The sequence below is a fragment of the Gymnoscopelus braueri genome (genome assembly GCF_963280865.1).
Source record: "Gymnoscopelus braueri genome assembly, chromosome: 7".
Taxonomy (NCBI): domain Eukaryota; kingdom Metazoa; phylum Chordata; class Actinopteri; order Myctophiformes; family Myctophidae; genus Gymnoscopelus; species Gymnoscopelus braueri.
Window position 1 is genome coordinate 37,921,492 of NC_137608.1, and position 21,120 is coordinate 37,942,611.

Here is a 21,120-nt window from a genome sequence, read left to right on the forward strand (position 1 = left end):
CTGCTGCCATTGAAAAACCTCATGAGTTTATTTCTGGTGAAATATTCCCCTTGAACAGAGTTTGAGCAAAATCCTCACATGCATGAAATCTCATATTTATATAGACATTGTCTCACTACAGCACTGATAAAAAAAATTGTGCTGTTAATTTGTTAAGACTGTTTATTCTATGATTTGTTGTACATGAAAAAGGACAATGCAAAATATAGTATGTAGTGTAGAGAATAGTCAAATTGATCAGAATCCTGGTATTCATAAAATATTAAAAAGCATGATAAAACCCACTCGTGTTAAATTAATAACATATTCACTCATTAAATAACATATTCACATATTAATGTTAACAACCACTACTAACTTGAAAAACCTTCTCGATACAATTACCCAACTTTAAACAAACAGGACTTCAATGCAGAACACAGATAAAGGGCACACATTTAAAGGCATTTCCTTCAAAGAGTAATTTCATCATCCAACTTCTTGGTGTGATATATTCCTAAATCCACCTAACGTTAGCATCCTACCGAGACATTTCCTGATGGCAACAAGGAAGAGGAATGATGACCATACAGTTTGGTCCTAAAGCAGGGAAAACCAAAAGCTGGCTTATCCAGCTTGATTTGATATGGCATACAGTGTGTGAAGACAGGACTCTAATGTCTATTAAAGTATAAAGGCCCCATCCCAATCGGAGAACCTGTAATAACAAACAATAGAACAAAGGATTCATGTTGTGAATAAACTGCAATTGTGTCAGGTGGGAGTGTTGGGTATGCTCCACTAGAGGGCGCAACCGCTTTGATTTTTGATACAGTCTAGTAGTGTCACAAAGATCTCCACAGATTTTTTGTTGTAATCATTCTTTTGACAGGCGAGTTGTTTTCAGGATATTCTACCACAGTCAAGACAATAACGCAGGTACTTTATGTACAAATAATGTTACAAAATTCATCCTGAATACCTCAGTAAAGGAGCTTTCATGCATCATGGCACAAAGCTTAATTAGTGATTAAACCTGAGGGTTGAGTGTAGCAAATAATACAAATGTTATAATCAACACAACGGAAATCCTTCTGACCCAAAACCCCGGACAGTGCACCTATCAGTCTGTTTTGACATACTGAATTCTTCTGGAACTTCAGGTTTGCTGCATTATCTGACCCCTGCACGGATTGTTTTGCTGTTGTTAACAAAGCAGACGTGATGAAAATTATTTATCCTCCTTACCTACTTTGGAAACAAACACGTGCAGACATATTTGGAACTCAAGAAGTGTTACCCTGCTAATTAGTTCTGAGAAGAACTGCTTCATTCCTTTTATTGGAAAATAAATAGATATATTGGCTTACGATGTAGCGCTGTGCTGATGGCTTAGTAAATGTGGCATTTCATTTGCTTTGTGAGTGGCTGAGTCGAACGACAGAATGAATAGATTGGAGAAAAGAAGCAGAGCAGCGCTCTGTGGGGGGTACAGTGATTGTGTGTATGTGTGTGCGTGCGTGTGTGGGGGAAAGGAAAAAGTTGTCAGTCTACCCAGGTTAAGGCCCAATGCTGTCCACATGAACTACACAGGAAACCGAAAGAGTGCAATCCATTCAGTGAGGCATGGAAGGGAGGAAAGTCGGTGTGTAGTAGCGGTCCTTCCCTTGTTAAATGTTTCCTCCTCCGTCAGTCATCAGCGACGATGGACAGAGCGCGTAGCTCACTGAGCTTGGCCTCATTCTCCTTCTCTCTCTGTTCGTCCGTCAGCCCCGCCTGGTCGATCTGATCCGTTAATTCGCTGAAGATGTTGTGCATCTCGGTGAAGTACACCACCTGAGACAAGACAAGATATAAGGGTAGTTAACAGAATGTAGAGGCTGAAACGAAAAGGAAGCGAAGCAGGAGAAACAGACCGGAGAACCCTTGGTTTCCCAATTCAGATTCTTAAAACAGCCAAAGAAATAGGAAAACCAAACTATTCCAACCCACAGTGTAACCTCAGTTTGACTTTTTAACAGTTTAAGGCTGCCGGTCACACACCTCTTCAACCCTACAAACAAGAAGTGATTTGGGAGGAATAGAGGGCTCCCGTACATTATCAAACAACTCTAAGCCAAAAAGAAGCGAGCACTTTGGTGGGTAGTGACCCTGCCTTTTCTCCTCCAATCTGAACAAGCCGTGCAGAATGTTCGCTGAAAGCTTTCTTGACATATCCCACCCCTGCTTCCTCCCCTAGTTCATGAGTCAAGATCCCCAGAGAGTATGCTTTGATGATTAATAGACTTTAATCACATTACAAGACTCCACAGGAGTGGGCAGAGAATGAAAGTACTGGGAACTACAACCCCTTGAAACCCTCCAAAACCACCACCACACACCTCAATATTTATTCACATAATCATGTATAACCTAGTGCTCTTTTCCCCCAATTTCTCCCCAATTTAGTCATTGCCAATCCCCCCCATGTTTGTATAGTCCCTGTCACTGCCAGCCCCTGCTGTTTGGCCTGGGAAAGGTGTAGACAACCGCATGTATTCTCTAATGCACATGGAGTTGCCAGTCGCTTCTTTACCGAACATGAGGAGTCCTCACAAGGAAGGTTTAACATGTGTGGAGGAACACGCAATCCCTTCCCGTTCTGCTCCGAACACGCATCCCGACCAACCTCGCTAGTGCACTGACAGAGTACGCCCTCCCCGGCTGCTGGCTTCCCACCCGCAAACATAGCCAATTGTTTGCGGGTCCCGGCAAACCTGGAGGCACTGCAGACTGCAGTGGAATCCAACCTGTCTCCATGTTGGTTGGCAGGAACTCCCTGCATCACCTCTACAGTGCTCTTACGGCGGTATTGGTCACTAATTTGGTATTGTGCCTGTGTTGTACTGTAAGCTGAGGAGGGTGAACACCGGTAGATGCTAGCAGAAGAGATTTTTATGAAATCAGAATATTGGCTAGTTCAACCTGGAAAGAAAAATATACTACTCTCCAACCCTTGCACCACTAATACATTTGGCAGAATTACTGGAGAAAAATCCCCAAAAGTCTCAACATTGAATTTCTCGCCAGCTAATGGAGGCCTTTGGGTCAGTGCTTAGTCTCAAAGTCTTTTGTGTTTATACCAAAATTTGCCACCTAAACCACATGAGTGGGCCTTGAGTATTGGGTTACTGCTGTTTGTGGGGGTAAAGTGGATCTTTTTTTTTCCCATTTCAAAAGTGGCTTGTTGAAAGGGCATCGGAAATGTCCATGCCAGTGACGATAATGTACACCAGATCAGTGTGTGTGTGGATGTCCCCTTTAGCATGGAGACTCTATCACAATTAATCCAATCATCATGGGACAACGCACAGGAAGGGACTGTGACCACCTACTGTATAAAAAAGGAACCTTTGGGTAAACCGGGGCCTTTATTTATATGACGTTTGTCAAGGCATTTTTACACACCACTGATTGCTTAATATGTATACAAAGAGTGCTGCACTGTGACTAATACGACATCTCTAGAAACCTATCCCAATAAAATACAGACACAAATTATACAGGAAAGAAAAGTGTAAGCAGGGAATCCATTATACCACATTGCTGGAAAAGTGCTTCGGGAAACAGATTTAAAAATTGCTGTTTCAAGGACTAATTAAATAGCATGTAGAAAACAAAGGAGAAAAACAAAAAAAAACTTTTCAAAAATATACACACAGCAGAGAATACACAAACTGAGTGTGACAGTGGGAATTCTGTGAAGACAAAGTCTCAATTCAGCAACATCTGTACAGGTGGACAGTTCAGGCTAGAGCAATGTGTCCCATCGACAGAGACTGGATGGGACTCCTGGTGGAGGAGCTGGAACAAAGGCAGCCATTGTGCTTGATTCTACAGCCTTGGGGAGCTCTGCAACGCTAGCCTGGAGGAAAGGGAGTGGAGAACTACACTGAGCACGTGTGCTCGGGCCAGCGATGAGTTCCACTGGTGCACTGGCCACCCACGTGTTGCTTTGTGTGTGTGTGTGTGTGTGTGTGTGTGTGTGTGTGTGTGTGTGTGTGTGTGTGTGTGTGTGTGTGTGTGTGTGTGTGTGTGTGTGTGCGCATGCATGCGTGTGTGTGTGTGCATGCATGTGTGCACGTGTGTGTGTGTGTGTGTGTGTGATAGATACATGAATGAAGATGAAGTGGAAAACATGCAATAAGGGAAACATGTGTAAGTGAATAATAGCTTAATAGCGACAATTAAGGAAGGTTCTCATGCCAATGACACTAGAGATTAAGCAAGTAAAAACTCAGTTTACGCTTTGATAGCGCCGACCTGAACTTGAGAGTTGACCCTGGGTAAGGTAAATGTATAGTTTAAAAGGCAAGTTCATCCTGTAATCCTATAAATTGACATAAGGTCTAAGGATAATCTTGTTTCACTAATTAGGAGCATGTGCCAGTTAACTGTCAAAAAAAGGAAATGACATGACAAGGCTGGTCTGTGGCAGGCTGGGGGCAATGGCGCTGCTGCAGACGCCCAGCTGCTTTAAGGAAGCCAACAGCGCCAGGTTAGAGAAGGGCTAGCAGGACCAGAGTGGAGCCAGACAGACGTGGCCTTCCCGGGCTATACGCAGTGTTGTGGGCCGTCACTGAGGGTTAATTACATTAGCGCTGTGTGGACAGAGACGGGAGGCTAGGATAAGGCACTCCTTCACAACACACTTTCTCCACTGTTTGACCCATCGTCTGCAGGAGCAACCACTCGTTGTGTGCATTAAGTTTGTGTGTGTGTGTGTGTGACTGTGTGCGTGCGCGCGTCCACGTGAAGCACTAACCTGTGCTCGGATGAGTGCCTCAAAGCTGGGCTGGAAGTAATCGATGCGGCTGTGGTAGAACTTGGGCATCTCATCCAGCAGCTGCTTGTTTTTGGCCTCAAAGTCCTCCCTGACCGGTCTGAGCTCCTCTCTGGCCTGTTGGGGTGGAGGTGAGGGGTTGAATGAGCACACACCACCAGTGTTCACCATCACTTGTAGCTTTACGCAACAGTCTCCCATATCAACAAACCAAATCATCCAGTTTTGCCTTTCTTTATTTATTTTTCTAATTCTTATTGCAAAGACGAACAAACTACACGTGAGAAACATTTCGACAGTGCATTTTCTTATAGTTCATTAGAAAAACAAAAACATTTGCCAAATTCCCACGGAAAGAGACTGAAAAAAAAAGAAAGAAAAAAAAGAAATCTAAGAAAAAGGCAGTAATCACGACCACAGTGAGGAGGAGTGGGTAATGTGGGCAGACTTGGCTGTGAGGACTCCAAGGCAGGAGATGTGTGTGTGTGTGTGTGTGTGTGTGTGTGTGTGTGTGTGTGTGTGTGTGTGTGTGTGTGTGTGTGTGTGTGTGTGTATTGGTGGGTAGTCATGTAGGCATCGAGCTAGGAATTATGGGATGCACCATGGATGCATGTGTGAGCCAGAGCTAGTGTGAGGATATTTATTATTGCGGGAAGTTGTTGTTGTTGTGGATACAACTCATTGTGGATATTGCATCGTCCGTGTCAATTAATAAGCGTCTTCTTCAGATTTTCTTCTGCCCCCCCCCCCCCCCTCTTTTACATATCCTGAAATGGCGTGCTCGTGTTTTGTCAGGATCATTTCTTTAAGTGCAGAGAGATTCAAAGGGCAGGGATGTACGAGGCCTCTTCAGGCTTTGTTCCCCTGACAGTGCTTTTCTCAATGTGTGTGGGTGGCTCGCCATGTGAGGATGTGTTAGAACCCAGGCAATACTGCAGCACTATCTGTGAATGTGTGTGTGTGCCTGTAGTGGCCTCGGTGTGCGCAGGTGTGTGAGAGTGTGTGTGCTTATGCGTGTGTATGTGTCCACAATTCTCAATTACGCGCCTGTGGATCTGCAGTGATGCCTTTTTTTGAAAAGGCAATACTTGAGAGCCTGGTAGCTTGCGTGGGTGAGGGGAGCGCACATGTACAGTATGCATGTGCTCAACTATTTTTGTTCATATCCAGTCAGCATTTGTCTTGTTCACTTATTGCACTCTATTCAAAATACTGGCAACTTAGCGCATGAACTCTGCTCCTCTGCAGGGACAGAGGGAAGAGTTCAAGTGGACCAACACGTGCAGCGACGCGAGACTTTAACCACTTGGCCACAATCTTTTACTATTTTTTTTTAATCTACAAGCTTTGCGACGTGTTGTAAGCTTGTAGATCAGCTATTTTCGAAAACATTCAGAAAGGTTTTGCATTTTTTATTTTCGCCTATAATGACATGGCCAAAATTGGGTCGCCAGGGTAAAAAAAAAACACACACTCGCGCGCGCACACACAGGATTCAGCTGCATACAAATAAGGCTTTTGTACCTGATGTAGTTTGACCATTATGGGTCCAGTCTTTTCTTTTTCTTCGTATTTCTCCACCTTGGACTGTAAACGTTTGTAGTCCTGCAGTGCCTGCTCTCGCCGTTTCACAGCCATGTTGAGGCTGGGGAAGACACCGCTGTACCTGAGACAGACAAGCACAAACAAACTCAGGCACCTGCACATGTCTGACACAACTCAGAGAAAAACAATAGTGCACACTGTATACACACACAAAAGCAACAAAAAAAATGAGAGAAAAAAAAATGTCAAAATACACCAGAGACTTTTTGGGAAGCATTGCAGTTAATGAGATCCTGAACCAAAGTGTTATTCCATCCATAAAACTTTAAGACACACATTGTATGTATCAAGGCCTAACTTAATAAGCTTCGGTATCAATTACAAAAATTCCGATCCTCAACATCTTATTGCAGATGCGCTTTCAAACCCCAGGGGACAGCATTGCATTAAGCTGCTTCTAATCTATTATCTAATTACTGTAGTGCAAAATGGCATGAAACAATTCATTTGGCGACAATTATTGTATTCCAAATGAAAATACAGTCTTTCTATGAGAATCCTCAGTCTTCAGCACTAAAAATAGGAAAACGCTCATCTGTAACTTAGCAACAGGAGTCTGAGTTTCATCCTGGGACTTGTTGCACTGGTTTTTATGGCTGTTTTAATGGGAAACTAGCAGTATACTGTATAGAGTGTAGAGAAATGGAATAACTCGACCTCAGTGAAAACATCTCTGATCCCAAATAAATTATAAATTAATAAATATTCATCACTCATTTAGCCCGCTCTAAGCTAGAATATATTCTCAGATATATTATAGCCCCATTTATACTTAGTTGTGTGCCGGTGTCGTGCACCAACAATAGCGATCTACAACCATGACGTGTCGTGTGCTTGTAGATTTGCTATTTCCAGTGTGCAACACAACACACAACCAAGTGTAAATTGAGCATACAATATCTGGGGGCGCAATGGTAGTTGACTGGATTGTGTTGACCACATAATTGTAATGTCCCTGGATCGATTCCGACCATAGTTGTGAATTGCACTTCTTACCCTCTCTACCCTCAGCCAGCTCCGTCTTTTCTACACTTTCTAAATGTAAAAAAATGCAACAATTGCATTAAAGCTAAATAAAAATTATATGTTAATGTTCATATGCAAGTATGATGACTGCCTACAGGATAACATAGGCTGAACTTACAGATAATGCCGTACATAAATAATGCAAGGTGAGTAATGTGACGGCAGCATAAGTCGGAACCCCTGCAGACCAGGAGTGTCACTTCTGAGAACACTCATCCAGCAGGGAACAAATCATTTCATCAGCTCTAATTGCACAACAATTGTAGTGCTTTGTGTAAAAGTAGGCCACAGGATCGTTCACACAGGTGTCTGTTGTTAAGCGTGAAATGAAAGAGGAGTTACACACTTTTTTTCTCTCGCTTCAGTGACTCATTTAGACTATTTCATCACTTGTGTAGGCACATTACAACCACCCTAGTTTATTATGTCTCCTTCCACTCAGAGACATATTAATCCATTAAGACCGGGAACTCATGTGTGTGATTTTAACATTTAGTCATTTTTGACTCAAATCTTTGCTTCTGGGGGTCCCTGGAACAAAATATTTTGAGATGGGGTCTGCGGCCAAATACATATAATATTTGTTGTTTCGTTGCTATATCAGTGGTGCTCCAACTTTTTCCATGTCAAGGACCCCCCAAAATATATGCATTTGACCTTGCAGATGAGCTTGTAGATCTGCTATTTTTGAATAGCCAAAGAAATCAAAAAATGGCAGATGCGTTCCCGGATTGAACGAGTTAACGGGCTCAGTGTGTGGGCATGATTTACTTTCCTCTCCGAGCTCAGCCCTGGCCATGCTCAACACAACACAGGTGAGGGGGGAATCCGCTGAGGGATCTGTAGAGTGGTTGCGAAATCCCAGTGTAGTCCAAGCACCGTCTGCCTGTGTGTGACTAACCAGAGGGTGGAGGGGGCAGGACAGTGCGCCGGAGGGTGCAGGGGGTGGGGGAAAGGGAGGGGGGGATCCAAGTGACGTGGGCCGAGACTCCACCTCAGGCAGACAAGCAGGGATTGTTCCCGACAGGAAGTAACACAAGTTGTAGAGTAAGGGAGTGGTCTTGTATCACTAGTGTGACATCACAAGAGCCAAGCCCCACACGCAGCCCACGCTCCCTCGCTATTTACAAAATACCACTTTGGCCCAGTTTATGGCAGGGGTGGATGCTGTTCCTCTGGTCTTACTATCTGGCCCTGCAGTCTTAGCGTACCGCATACTTGGAAGTGCCAAGGGATTATGTAACTGCCCTCTAGGCATGAGTGCACTGCCGGCACGATTCATTTGGCCGATGACAACTCGCAGCTCACCAACTTTAAAAGTGACACAAAGCCTGGGCCACATTCTCATTGAGCTGCGGCTTCACGCCTCACCTCACACCACCCCTTTGAGTCACCTTGTAAGCTACCATGACACGTTGCTGCTCTCTGCAACTCTTAGAAAAGCATGATGATGACGTTATACTAATACACGTTATTTGTATAGCACTTTTCAAAACAAGGTTACAAAGCGATTACTGGTTATAAGGAATGGCCCGCGCTTAGCCTCAGGTTGAGTTTCTCAATATTGTGGGGGCTGATAATGGCATGAGGACTCTGCCGAGTTTAGAGGTCTTCTATTTACATGTTTGCGAATGCTAAAATGGCTAAAATGGCAATCCTGATCATTCTGCATTCTGTGATACAGCAAATAATGACATGTGATCTGATCACTAGTCTCTATTTTACTGTATGTTTTTGCATGTTGGAGTGTCTTTTCGGGAAGTCTTCATGAGGATGTGAGTGTCTCAGTGTGCTACATTCAAGTCTCTCAGGATTCCAGACCAGTGGAAGTCAATATGACTCAGCTATGTCAGCACAATGTGTGACAGTAGTCCCGTTTAAGGTAATGATAGTTTGGTGTAAAACTGGACAGTAGGCGTACATTTCCCTCGATATCCCTTGGCCATGGCTTGGCCACTACCGGTCAGCCGGATAGGTCTGCATTTGTGGTCGGTTCTTGTCTGGCCGAAGTCTTGCGCTGGGGCTGAAGGTGGCACAGGGCCAAGGAAATAGCATCTGGACCGGAGAACGTGTTTATGAGCAGCTGCCAATCCACAGACGGGCCGATCTGACCCAGCAGCCAAGCCCCAGTCTAGGCCAGACACCCTCAGTCTGGAAGGTTTACCGCCCCACTTTTTGTCACTATCACATCATTTATGACAAAAAGAAAAAAACACTGCATGCAAAAAAAAAAAAAAAAGGCAGGATTTTTTTTCTCCCCATACCCACCTACAATGTGTTAATGGTCTCAGATGAGGGCCCATTGAATAGGACAATGTTAATTTATGATTTAAGTGTGAACAATGTGAGTACACAAAATTAAATTAAATAAATACAAAGGATTGCCATCTGCTGTGTAAGTGGTTCGATAGCAGAGGACCTTGGAGCCGGCGTTTGTGAAGTTCGTGCAAAGCAGAGCCCTCTTTGTTTCAACAAAAGAAAGTTTCACTCTGCCATAACTTGCCTTGTGCTTTGTTGTGCATTGTCTCTGTTCGATCGAAAGTGAGAAGACTCATGCAAGCAGGACACATGATATCCCAGATAAGCTTGGCAAAAAGGGGCTGGCTACTTGCCATCATGTCACTATATACTGTACAGTTGGAGAGTGGAATGAAAAAATAACCCCTCCAAAAGAAAGAAAAAAGAAAGGTAATTAAAAACTAAAATCAAATGTTACTGATATGTCAAATGAACGAGGTAGCCCCCTGGGCAGACCTACTCCAGGGACCGAGACTTCCTGTGATTGAGAGGGGTGGTGCTGCCTCGTCCAGTCATTGCTCAACCCAGGGCAGAGGTCTCAAAACAGGCCTGCCTTCTGTCTCACCCAAAAGAGCAACGGAGCAGAAAGGGTTAGGTTAGGAGGCCCAGATAACACAAATGCCTCATGCCCACGCACTCCCCCTCCCTTCACATAAACACAGTGATGTCACTGAGTGACCTCGCTGAGTGGATACAGAATACACGGTTGGGACTGGGAGTAAGGGAGACGGAGAGATAGAGGAACAGAGATGGAAAAACAATAGAGGGAAAAAAAGGTAGAGGAGAGACAGACGGGAAGAAAGAGATAGAGGTAAAAAGATAGAAATACAGGCAGACAAGAATGATAGAGAATCTCCTCCTTTCTTGTGTTCATTTATTTACTATACTATGTATTACTAGCACATTGTGCAGTGAAGCTAAATGCCTGAAAAAAGTGTCAATGTGCGTGCACACCAGGCTAATTCAAGGCTCTCCATTAACATTAACGTTTCTCTTTTCAACATTCTGTCAATTCTATTTACAATAATCCAAAACCACCCAAAAGAGTATTTTGACAAAGAGTAAACAATGAGATAAATTAATTAGTGGTGGACTAATGGAATCTTAATGGAAGTGCTAATGTACAGTGGCTTTCATGGATCAGTTTTCCATAGAAAACACTGTGATTGTAATAGTGTTTTTAATGAAGGGGGAAAAGTAAATGAAGAGGGCGGTTTACCGTGGCTTTCAAAGTCGTCTATGTACTTACTTCCTCCTGCCTAACTTTATGGCCTAAAAATCCATCCTGTTAAGATAATATCCCCACCCCCCACAATCTGTTTGTTGAATGTGGTCTCTTTCAGAGTGTGCATGAGTGCGTGCGTGTGCGTGTGCGTGTGTGTGTGTGTGTGTGTGTGTGTGTACTGTCCAGAGACAGTCCTGCTCTCCAACCAATGCATGGCCCAAGACCCAGGAAGCTGGGACTTTTGCCATATTCAGAGCCTGCCCACACGTCCGCCTGCCGCCCACCAGGAAGAGGAAATTAGAACCATTCCATCCTGTCACTGCTCCACCATCAGAGCACACACACACACAGAAACAAAGCACATGCAGACGCTGTCTAAAAAACTATTTATGTCTTACAGAGGAGTCTCTGTAGAAATAAGTGTTTTGGTGAGACGGATTAGTTACTCTGAAAAAAACGGCAACTTTGTGGGGGAAAGTTGAGTGCAAACTTGTGCAGCAAACACATGCATGCAGTGCACCCCTCTTACTTTGTGTACACATTAAATCTGTCATACACGCCCCCGTCCAAAAAGAAGCCTCCGGGGAGGAGCCGTGAGGAGGAAGCGGAACCTTAACAAGCATTCGGAAGACGGGTGGGATCACTGCTCCCTGCCTGGCCACTCCCTCCACAGCTACCTCTGGTCTGTGTGTGTGTGTGTGTGTGTGTGTGTGTGTGTGTGTGTGTGTGTGTGTGTGTGTGTGTGTGTCTGGAATCAGTGAGGGAGGGAGACAAGGGCTAGGCTTCAGGAATGGAATAGCACTCACTGCATGCTTAGATGGGGGCGAGTGTAGGGACAGAGAACCAAATAAACTTTCTTCCAGACACACTACACACACACACCACACTTTATTCACTGGCTTAGGTCTACTATTGAAATTCCCTATATGCGCTTTGCTTAGCTGACCTGGATAAAATGGTATTTGCAAATAATTCTGTGCCTGTTTGAACCTGTTCAGGAATGCAAAATCGCTGGAATGTGTCAGAAAGTTCAGACAATCACAATCTTAACACTTGTATCTCTGATATCAGAATTGTCCTGATGCAGTACATTTTACACACATAATTTTAAAATCCAAACAGGCTCAAACAAATTTTGCCCAGTGTCTTATATAGACTTAACAGCATCCATATTCTAGGGGAAGCATTAGCAAAACATCTAAATCTAAAAGTTTGCAACGCGTGACGTTGCGACACGTGAGCTTGCTATTTATTTTTTTTGTGTAGAGGGAAAAAGTGATCCAAGTACAGAGCCAACTCAGGTCCGTTTTACTAAGTCTAGAGGGTTTAAGAGGTTAAATCAGAGTACACATTCCAACATATAGCTATCTATCTATCAAATCTGAGATTAATAGAAATGAAGAGTGGACACCTACTTCTTCAGGGGATCAATAACGGTCTTCTGAATCTGGTTGACCTGTAAACAAACAAAACAGAAGTTCAGCAATAGATACAAATAATAGAAAATGCAGCACAGACAACTGTTGTCTTAAATCAACATCACTGGCTTTGTGGATTCATTGTCAAATTGAGTTACATCAAGATGTAAGTTGAACAGAGTAGCTTCTACAAAACTCACTCATTAGCAGCAAGAAACAGCCGTTCAAACAATCAACAATTGTGTATATTTCAAAACACTGCACTCAAGACAGAAAGGGGGGGGTCTAGCAAATAAACTTTCATGACGTTGACTCTTTTATTGTACACAAGCCCCGCGGAGAAACCCTTGAATATTCATCGAGCTCAAGATACAAAAGCATAGGTGTCAAGGGACGGACATGAAAGCAAAGCCCCACTGATTTCAAATCCTGTGGAGGGTGGGCTGCTTTACAAGATGAAAATTCTTTGCAAACAAACATTTTAACAATAACAGTTTATATTTTCCAGCATTCTCCAAGCCGACAGGGAAGGGAAAGGAGGAGGAGAGGAGTGTGTGAGTGTGTGTGTGTGTGTGTGTGGGGGGGGTCTTTGTTAAATGGAAGTAAATGAACATCCCATCTCGAGGCCTCCAGCCCCAGCACCGAAGTCTCATCGACAGAGGTTGACGCACATTTAATAAAGTTTCCAGTGTCATTTACAATGCAGATTCAAACAGACTTCAACAGCACTACGATAAGAATGCCAAGTTAACCTGGCAAACAACTGAGGCAAAGAGTACAACTAAGAAGGCTGCAATAGAAAAACATCAAAGACGTGAAATGACAGCTGCATGGCAACAATGAACTGCTCCGCTAATCATACTGTATGTTCACTCGTTATTGAGAGGGTAGTCGATCACTCACGGCACGACGCGAAAAGCAAGATCGCAGCTGTGCTTTGTAAATGCCCTGACCATCTCCGAGAACACACAGCACTCAATGTTTCACACAGGCAGATTTCCAAGTACAAAATGGATGATTGTGGTTTGAGGGAAAACAGAGAACCAATAACAAATAAGTACATGGGAATTCACATTTTCTCTGTTTTACATATTCACACCATCCCTCTCCCTCCATGGATTTGAGCTGCGCTGCTGCTTCTAAGGTGAGAGCATGCAGTGAGCAAGGAGAACAACAGCGGCAGATTTGCTTAAGCATGCTGGTGCCCTCTACCCTCTGCCCCTTCCCACAGAGAGGAGGGGCAGAGCTATTCCTTGGAGGCCTGTGCAGAGCCTGAGGCCGGCGCTCAAGCAGTAGTCTCCATCAGTGAGTCACGGGGCATAGGCCATCCCGGCACACAGGCCTCCCAAAAATACACACAGATCGCAGAGGAAATCAATACCCCTCCAAACGGCGCATCCTCTGCCGCCATCCATGCTGGGGCTCGGCTTCGGCAGCAGTGTGCCGGCGGGGCTGTGCACCCTCCTCAGCCCCAGAAATAAACACGCAGACCTGGGCCACTGCTGCCTTCATTATCACTGCACGTTTTATCTGCTAGCTCTCTCACTCGCAGGCCCCGCGGCGGAAAATCTCGTCTCAGCACCAAGGAGAGCAAAAGGGTGGATGCTTTTGTGTCTGTTTTGCTTGAGCAATGGAGTTTGTTGGGTTGGTGCCGTCAGAATCAACAGTCAGCTCGAAGGGAGAGCTGGTGTTCTGTGGTGAGCTGTGCTGGGCTTTAAGAGCCTTACCAAACCTGAGGTGATATTCCATAGATATTGTGCCGACTGAGAAGAGTGTCCGCAATCATTGTTTTGCCTTCAGTTTGCTTTCAGACACTTTTAAAAAGCAGGCCAACTCATGAAGCCCAGCACAAGCCCACAAAAGAACAATGTTTGGTCAAGAAATGTACTTAATACAAATCAAACTATCACTGCAACACAGGTAATGATCATGCTGTCAACCAAGAAGTGAGTCTACTGGGATCCTAACTGCTTGGCTGGATCACTGTCTGACACCTCTGACAGTGATCCAGGACACTGATGTGAGAAACAATTGAAAGGGTAGGTAACCTGCAGTTTCATGGGGTGAACAATCACTGCACAACCCTTTCAACCAGTCGATGCATTTCGGATGAGACTTGTGTCGTTTTAAAAAAATACCCTTTTTTTTTCTTTTGCAAAGGCTTGTGTATAATTTCCCCTTAACATAACGTGTGGTTTTGCTGGTCAAGGGCCCAGTGAAGCATGTCCTCAAGATGACGTTCAGTTGTGACATCACAATAGAACACACTGATCATCTTTATTTTAGGCTGGAATCGCTGGATCACTCTCTAACACATCCCAAGCACAGAGATGAGCGGGGAAATTACACTTTACAGAGCCAACCAACGCCTACACTCCTACTCACTGTGCAGACAACCTACACCTTTTGTTACTGACCTAGAGACCGCCAGAAATATAAAAATATAACACCACGTTGAAATATCCACAGTTCTTGAACGAGTGACTGGGGTGATAAGGCTGATAAGAGATGACTGTGCAAGTTCAGCCTGGCACTGGAGGTCCTGGCACCATAGGTTTAGAAGAGGTTAAGTTTAGGAGTAAAGCTAGGATGAGATGCATTATAACACTGGGAACCCATAAGAAAAAAGCGTCACTCACGCGCTTTACTGTGTGCGGAGGTTTGTGCACGACTGTTCTCTGCAAACCTGGCTACAGCTGGACGTCTGGTCAATGCGTTTCAATGAGAATGCCAGGCCAGTGAGAACGGCTGCATTCATTAGCATGGAGTGGAAGATAATCTGGGTCTGTGCGCTTATGCTTGCGTGGGTTTCAAGCGTAATGTAGGTAAACAACAAGAGTGCAATCCTTCAGCTTTTGTCTTAACATAAGATTATTAAATTAAAAAATACAAGGGGCTGGACAGAGCTCAACATAGTCCTCAAAACATGGCGGATAACATTGGTTAAGAATGCCCTTGCATTAAAAAAAAAAGTGAAAATGATATCCCTGTGCAATCTGAAGAATGGAGAAGTCATTCCATCTTGAGAGCAGTCAAAATGGCAGGAGTGTTCTTCTTGGCAGTCAACCAAGCCAAGTCTTGGAATGGACCCATCCCCGGGTCACCAACCCACAAGCACAGTCCAGCCTGCATTCTACTTTGTCTAGTCACTCAAAATGGCTCCTGTAAAATTTGATGAGATGTGAGCACAACCAGTTTGAATGAACATTGTTACTGCTGCCGAAGCGGAATGCAGGGGGAACCAAATGTTTGCTTGAGTTACAGATGCATATTATATACACTACTCCCCTGGCATTTTTGTTCTTTTATTCTTGATGGTGACAGTGAGAGACAGAGAAGGCAGGAGAGAGAGCCGCAAAGTGCCTTGGATCAGATTAGAACCCAGGACAGGTTCTGCAAGGACAATAGCCTTATTTAGGTTGTATGCACTGTTCACAGGTGAGTCCTGTACAGACACTATTTTTGTATGTATGCAAAATGCATTTATTTGGGATTTTACAAGTGAGACCTCAGTACTACTTTCTATCAAATGTACTGCATATACACTTACATTTATATAAAAGGAATGAAAGAGCTGTGTACAAAATTCCAAATTTCAAAATGGTTATACATTGTATATATATTGTCATCATCATGGTGTCATTCTTGCTATGAAAGAGAATATCTGTTCCTTTGAAGGATTTCAAGGTGAGTTCAGTTCGAAGAGACCTCTGCTATATTACAAATAACAAGTATTGAATATTTTAAGTAACACAATATTGAGCACAAAACAGTGGGGAAATGAGTCAAGAATGGATAGAAGGTAAAGGTCAGTCCATGCATAGCTTGTTGTGGTCCCCAGAGGTGTTTTTCATTTTGGCTTTGAAAACCTAACCTTCCATAGTGTAGCTAGTGCCTTGAGGATGCACTCATGTAATGCCACTTTGATTCACCTTACAAGTACCAGTATCGTTTTAATCACATACTTAATTTGCCCTGATGTGATTTTCTTAAAGCAAAAATCCACCAGTGTCCAGGGTAAAAAGAAAAAAAGAGGAAAAATCTAACAGATTTATTATAGGGGGGGTTCAATTAATTGCAAGATTCATTATTCATACTGATCCACAACTCAATGATGCAGCGCAGCTTTAATTTCTATATTTTGTTGACACCATAGATCAAAAGTCTCAGCTCTCTACTTGTAGCTTTGAAAGACTCATTACTTTCACAAATCTATGCTGAAGTGTGACCAGACCAACATCTGTAAATTTAGTCTGAGGAGGGATTTTCCCGTTAAGTGAAGCTCCTTCCATTGTGTTCTTAATTTCAGATGCCAGTGACTCAGAAATGCATTGCTCTAGTCTACAGGACTAATGTGTGTGCAACAGTGTTTCTTTTTCTTTCCCCCTTTTCACCCAATTTAGTCCTTCCATGCCAATTCCAGGTTTCCCCCTCACGTCCCTGTCACTGCTAACCCCTACAATTGGTTTTGTGAGAGGGTGTAGACAACCACATGTCTACTCCAATACACATTAAGTCGCCACGCTTCTTTTCACCCGACAGTGAGGAGTTTCACCAGGAAGGTGTTAACGCACGTGGAGGAACATGCTTTTCCTCTCAGTTCCGCAACCCACTGAACAGGTGCCCTGGGCAAGGAGTAGCAAGTGTAGGAGTCGCTAGTGCAGTGGCAGAGATGGCCAAGCTGGATGCAACGTGGACGATTCAACCCCCTAATCTCCGTGGTGGTGGGCAGGAACTTTACCCCTGTGCCACCCAGACATCCTGTGCAAGGGGTTTCAAATGATGACAGAAGCATTGACAAAAAGTCTAAGTCCAAAGGTTTTGTAATACTGACAATCTGACAGATATGAACAGGCATTCATTTACAAGCCAAACGTGTTTAGTTTTACCTTTTCTGCTTTTGCAGACACATGTCCCCCACCCCAATGCTGAATGTAACATTATGGGAAATATAGCAATGAAACTGAGGCAGAGTAAGAGACTGAAAGACAGAGAGCATAGAAAAAAAAGAGAGGAAAAGTGTGAGAGAGATTGCACAGGAATGACAATGACTGACCTTTTCCTGGTTGAAGGAGTCCATTCTCTTCATGGCTGTGTCCAGAGCAGTCATGGACTCTAGAAAGGCTTGGTCTTGTTCACACAGTGGGTTATTCAGAAGATCCCCAGAGATCTTCACTGCTGCCTTGGACATGGCTTGAGAAGCACAAAGGATAGGGTTAAGACTTTGATAGAAAAACAAGGTCTGGATGAGAAAAATTAAATGAGGCATGGTAAAGAGGGCAGCAAACTCAATGACATCAGCTAGTGGAAGATGTTTTTCACCCACATTTTCATCAAATTCAGGCAACTGTTTTCTAATCAAGGGGTAAATTAAGTGGTCAACATTAGAGGCACTCATTATGCAAGGATTGAGGCTAATTTATACTTCTACACACAACCATGTTAAAAGACAAAACTTATGACACTTTAACAGCTTTTTTCTGTTGAAAATACAGCATTTATGTCGTACAACATAGCCGTGTGTACACAGTAAATTAGCCTTAAGGCTATGAACATTTCACTCAAAAAGGAGGAACGGAGGTATTCAGAAGTGAGCTTTTGTAAAAAGCAAACGCAGAAGCGTGCCGAGTCTATTGTAGGAATTCGAGGGGGTGTTGAGGCTTGCTGCTGTGATGAACATCCACCAAAACACCGGGAAACTGCAAATCTTTCAACTCTGTCAGCACCAATTACTGTTAATCTACAATCATGCCACTTTGTTTTAGACACAGAGCACATACCAGATTATAGCATCACCGTCAAAATAAATGAGCTGCATTGCAGACAAAAGTTGTTAAGAGAAGATCAGAGGTGGAAAAGGGGACTGCATCAAGATTCTACACTTAATTCCCAGTCATATTCACAGTCTCTTGTGACTCCCTTAGGACCCATTTCAACTAGTCAATCATCTGGGGATGGGTATCTTCATGCATGTCCATATGGCAAGTAGCTGCTGGTTTGATGTGACCTCGTTTGACACGACCGTATCAAGAACTCTTGATTCCATGATCATGAAAATAAATGAAGGTCACTTGAACAGAAAAACATAACTATTATAACTCCATTGTAATGGTGATTTCTACTGCCTCCCTCTCCTTCTCATACATACAGCCTAATTGAAATTATGAACAGGAGCAGGTCTTAAACACATTGTCATCATTCACCAGCTAATTGTCAGTGAGTTTAATGGGAGTCTCAGTCTCCCCATATCACCACTCCAGACATGATAAATGAGAGCATATATGGAAAGCTGTGTAGAGCATGCAGTGCTGACATGTTGAGTTGGTCCACTCCTTTGTTTAGCGGCAGTTGGTGGAGAGAGGACCTGCGCAACAGATGGAATCCATTAACTATAATGAGGGCCTGACAGCAACGATACTTTGATGAGGCAGACATCCATATTCCAGAGCACAAAGGAAAGGAAATGAAGAAGCCTCTTCTCACACCCCCATCCTTCCCTTCTCCTCCACCCCCACAAGTAGCTACCTACCAGGGGCAACATCTCATCTCATACTCTTCCCAAACACACATTTCTTCACCCCCCACAAAATACCCCCCCCCCAAACAAAAACTGAATTCAACAAATACAAAAAGTTATTTATTTGTGGAAGATTCACCAAATAAAATCCTAAGAGCAGACTGAAAATAAAAAAAAGTATGTGCTTCCACTGAAGAATGTACAAAATGACACATGACCTAAATAGAAGATAAAATAAAATGAATTGTATGCACTCACCAATACCCCCTGCACACACTATAAAGGTAGCCTTGAAAACCCTGCCACACAGCATCGAGTTTGCTATATATTCCTTCCAAGTGTTACAGCTGTATTAACCACCTGGAGATCAATGGCACAAAAAGGCAAGTACAATGGATGTCAGATGAACATACCTATATCAGCCTCTGTGCTTTTTTTCATGTCCTTATGAAGTTTCTTGGTCTGATCCTCCAACCTAATGGGACAAGGAGATGAAGAACAAGTTCAGTTCAAGTTCAAAATCAGGTGACTCAGCACTTGGCTTCAAATCATTATCACGATTATTTCAAATTTTTGCCTCAATTACGATTAATGAGCGATTATAAAAAAAGAAAGAAGCAAAAATGGCCGATCTACAAGTTTGTAGATTGACTATTTTTGTACGCCACCATTGTAGTACAACAAAGTATAATACAGTTTTAAGTGGTTAATCAGACTAATCCATTTAGCTGATAATTCAAAAAATCTATTAGAATATCTTTTGTCAATTTCTTTGATATACAAGAAATAAAAAAAAAAGAAATGAAAACAGTTCTTGGTTCTAAATATTGGCAATTGCCCTGCCATACTAAGGACTAAAGCCTAATTTATGCTGTGCCGACAAAGTGTTGAGCCTAAATATGTCAACTTTTGCCGAAGCATATAAACATACACATGGACTGTATTTGTATGAGAAACAATCGCAAAAGTTGGAACTTCCACTTCCAGTGTTGGAGATCTTTCTGTCAGAACCAGAGGACGGGAGAAGACAGCAGAGGAGAAAACAGGCTCAGTACATTGTGTCCTAAACCCTTCATCTACAGCCATAGCTCAAGACTTATTGTAACACAGGCGAAGGAATCACCCAATCCACAACCAGCAAATAAACACCTACAAAGAGAAATATGCAGGAAAACCAAGGTTCCAAATGGGATTACACATTTCATTGATTTAATATAAAAACACATTATTATGACATCCGTTAGCTAATTAAAAACACAGAGAGTCCTGCTTGTTACCGTCGACTACATTTGCGCTTAAAAGCATTAATGTCTTCAATCATCCCTCCACACATATTCCAATGATGGGTGTTAAAAATGGCAATTACCAGACTATGGAGCCTGAAACGCGTGCCATTCATTATATCAATTAAGACACACGGGGGGCTGTTTAGAAAGTCCCTAGAGACTGCTGTCACATCACTTTTCAGGGTTTGATGAAAGGGGAAAGTGGAGGGGGTTCCCATTTTCATCTTCTGTCGGAGTCATTATGTTAACTAGTGAAAACGTAGTTGAGTTATCCGAGGTATTGGGGGGGAGGGTGGCCTTCATGGTCCTGAGATGCAAAGACAAGGGTAGTATCATTTGACATCTGATCTGCAGCAAGTTAAACAGATTTGTTTCACACGCATAGTCACTCAGGAGCCTGAATCTGTCCGGCCATTGCCAGCCTATTTATTTTCAATGAGCAGAAATAACTAAACTTGAAAAGCTAGCAAGCACAACAAGCAGTTGTAACTACAGAACGTAATACTTATATCTTTCCAGAATATCTATTGTATTTTAAATGTAATCATAAAACTACTAAATAAAAGGTAGTCTGTGCCACAGACATAGACTGTAAAAACGATGGACTAAGGGAACGGTGACGTCACCCATCGGTTTCTACAGACCCGTTATGAAGCCACTTTTTCAGCTAATTCAAATCCACCATCTTGGAACTTCCGATCCCAAAAAGCAACCGGAAACGAATGCTATTGGCTGGAAGGGCAGCGAGGGCGGGTCTCCACACTGTAGAGCGAGCTAGAGCTATAAACCCTATGCGTACCCTATTTTATGATCAATTTTAAAATTAATGGCACCACTATTTTATAATTAGCAACTGGCCCCTCACTCTGACATAACCATAAACAAAGCCTATATACGGCCATATATAGGCAGGACCACGGCCACATCACTCTGACTCAGACATA

General features: G+C 43.2%; 1 protein-coding gene across 1 annotated transcript in view; it reads right to left on the minus strand.

Moving 5' to 3' along the window:
• Positions 1-144: 144 nt before the first annotated feature.
• bin3 (bridging integrator 3) overlaps positions 145-21,120 on the minus strand; it is a 45,276-nt gene continuing 24,300 nt past the window's right edge. The window contains exons 4-9 of the mRNA XM_080432848.1: positions 19,304-19,365; positions 17,430-17,566; positions 12,371-12,411; positions 6,326-6,467; positions 4,784-4,918; positions 145-1,815 (exon numbers count right to left, since the gene is read on the minus strand). Coding sequence (XP_080288974.1) covers positions 1,669-1,815; positions 4,784-4,918; positions 6,326-6,467; positions 12,371-12,411; positions 17,430-17,566; positions 19,304-19,365 — 664 coding nt within the window. The 3' untranslated portion in view covers positions 145-1,668. The remainder of the gene's footprint in view (positions 1,816-4,783; positions 4,919-6,325; positions 6,468-12,370; positions 12,412-17,429; positions 17,567-19,303; positions 19,366-21,120) is intronic.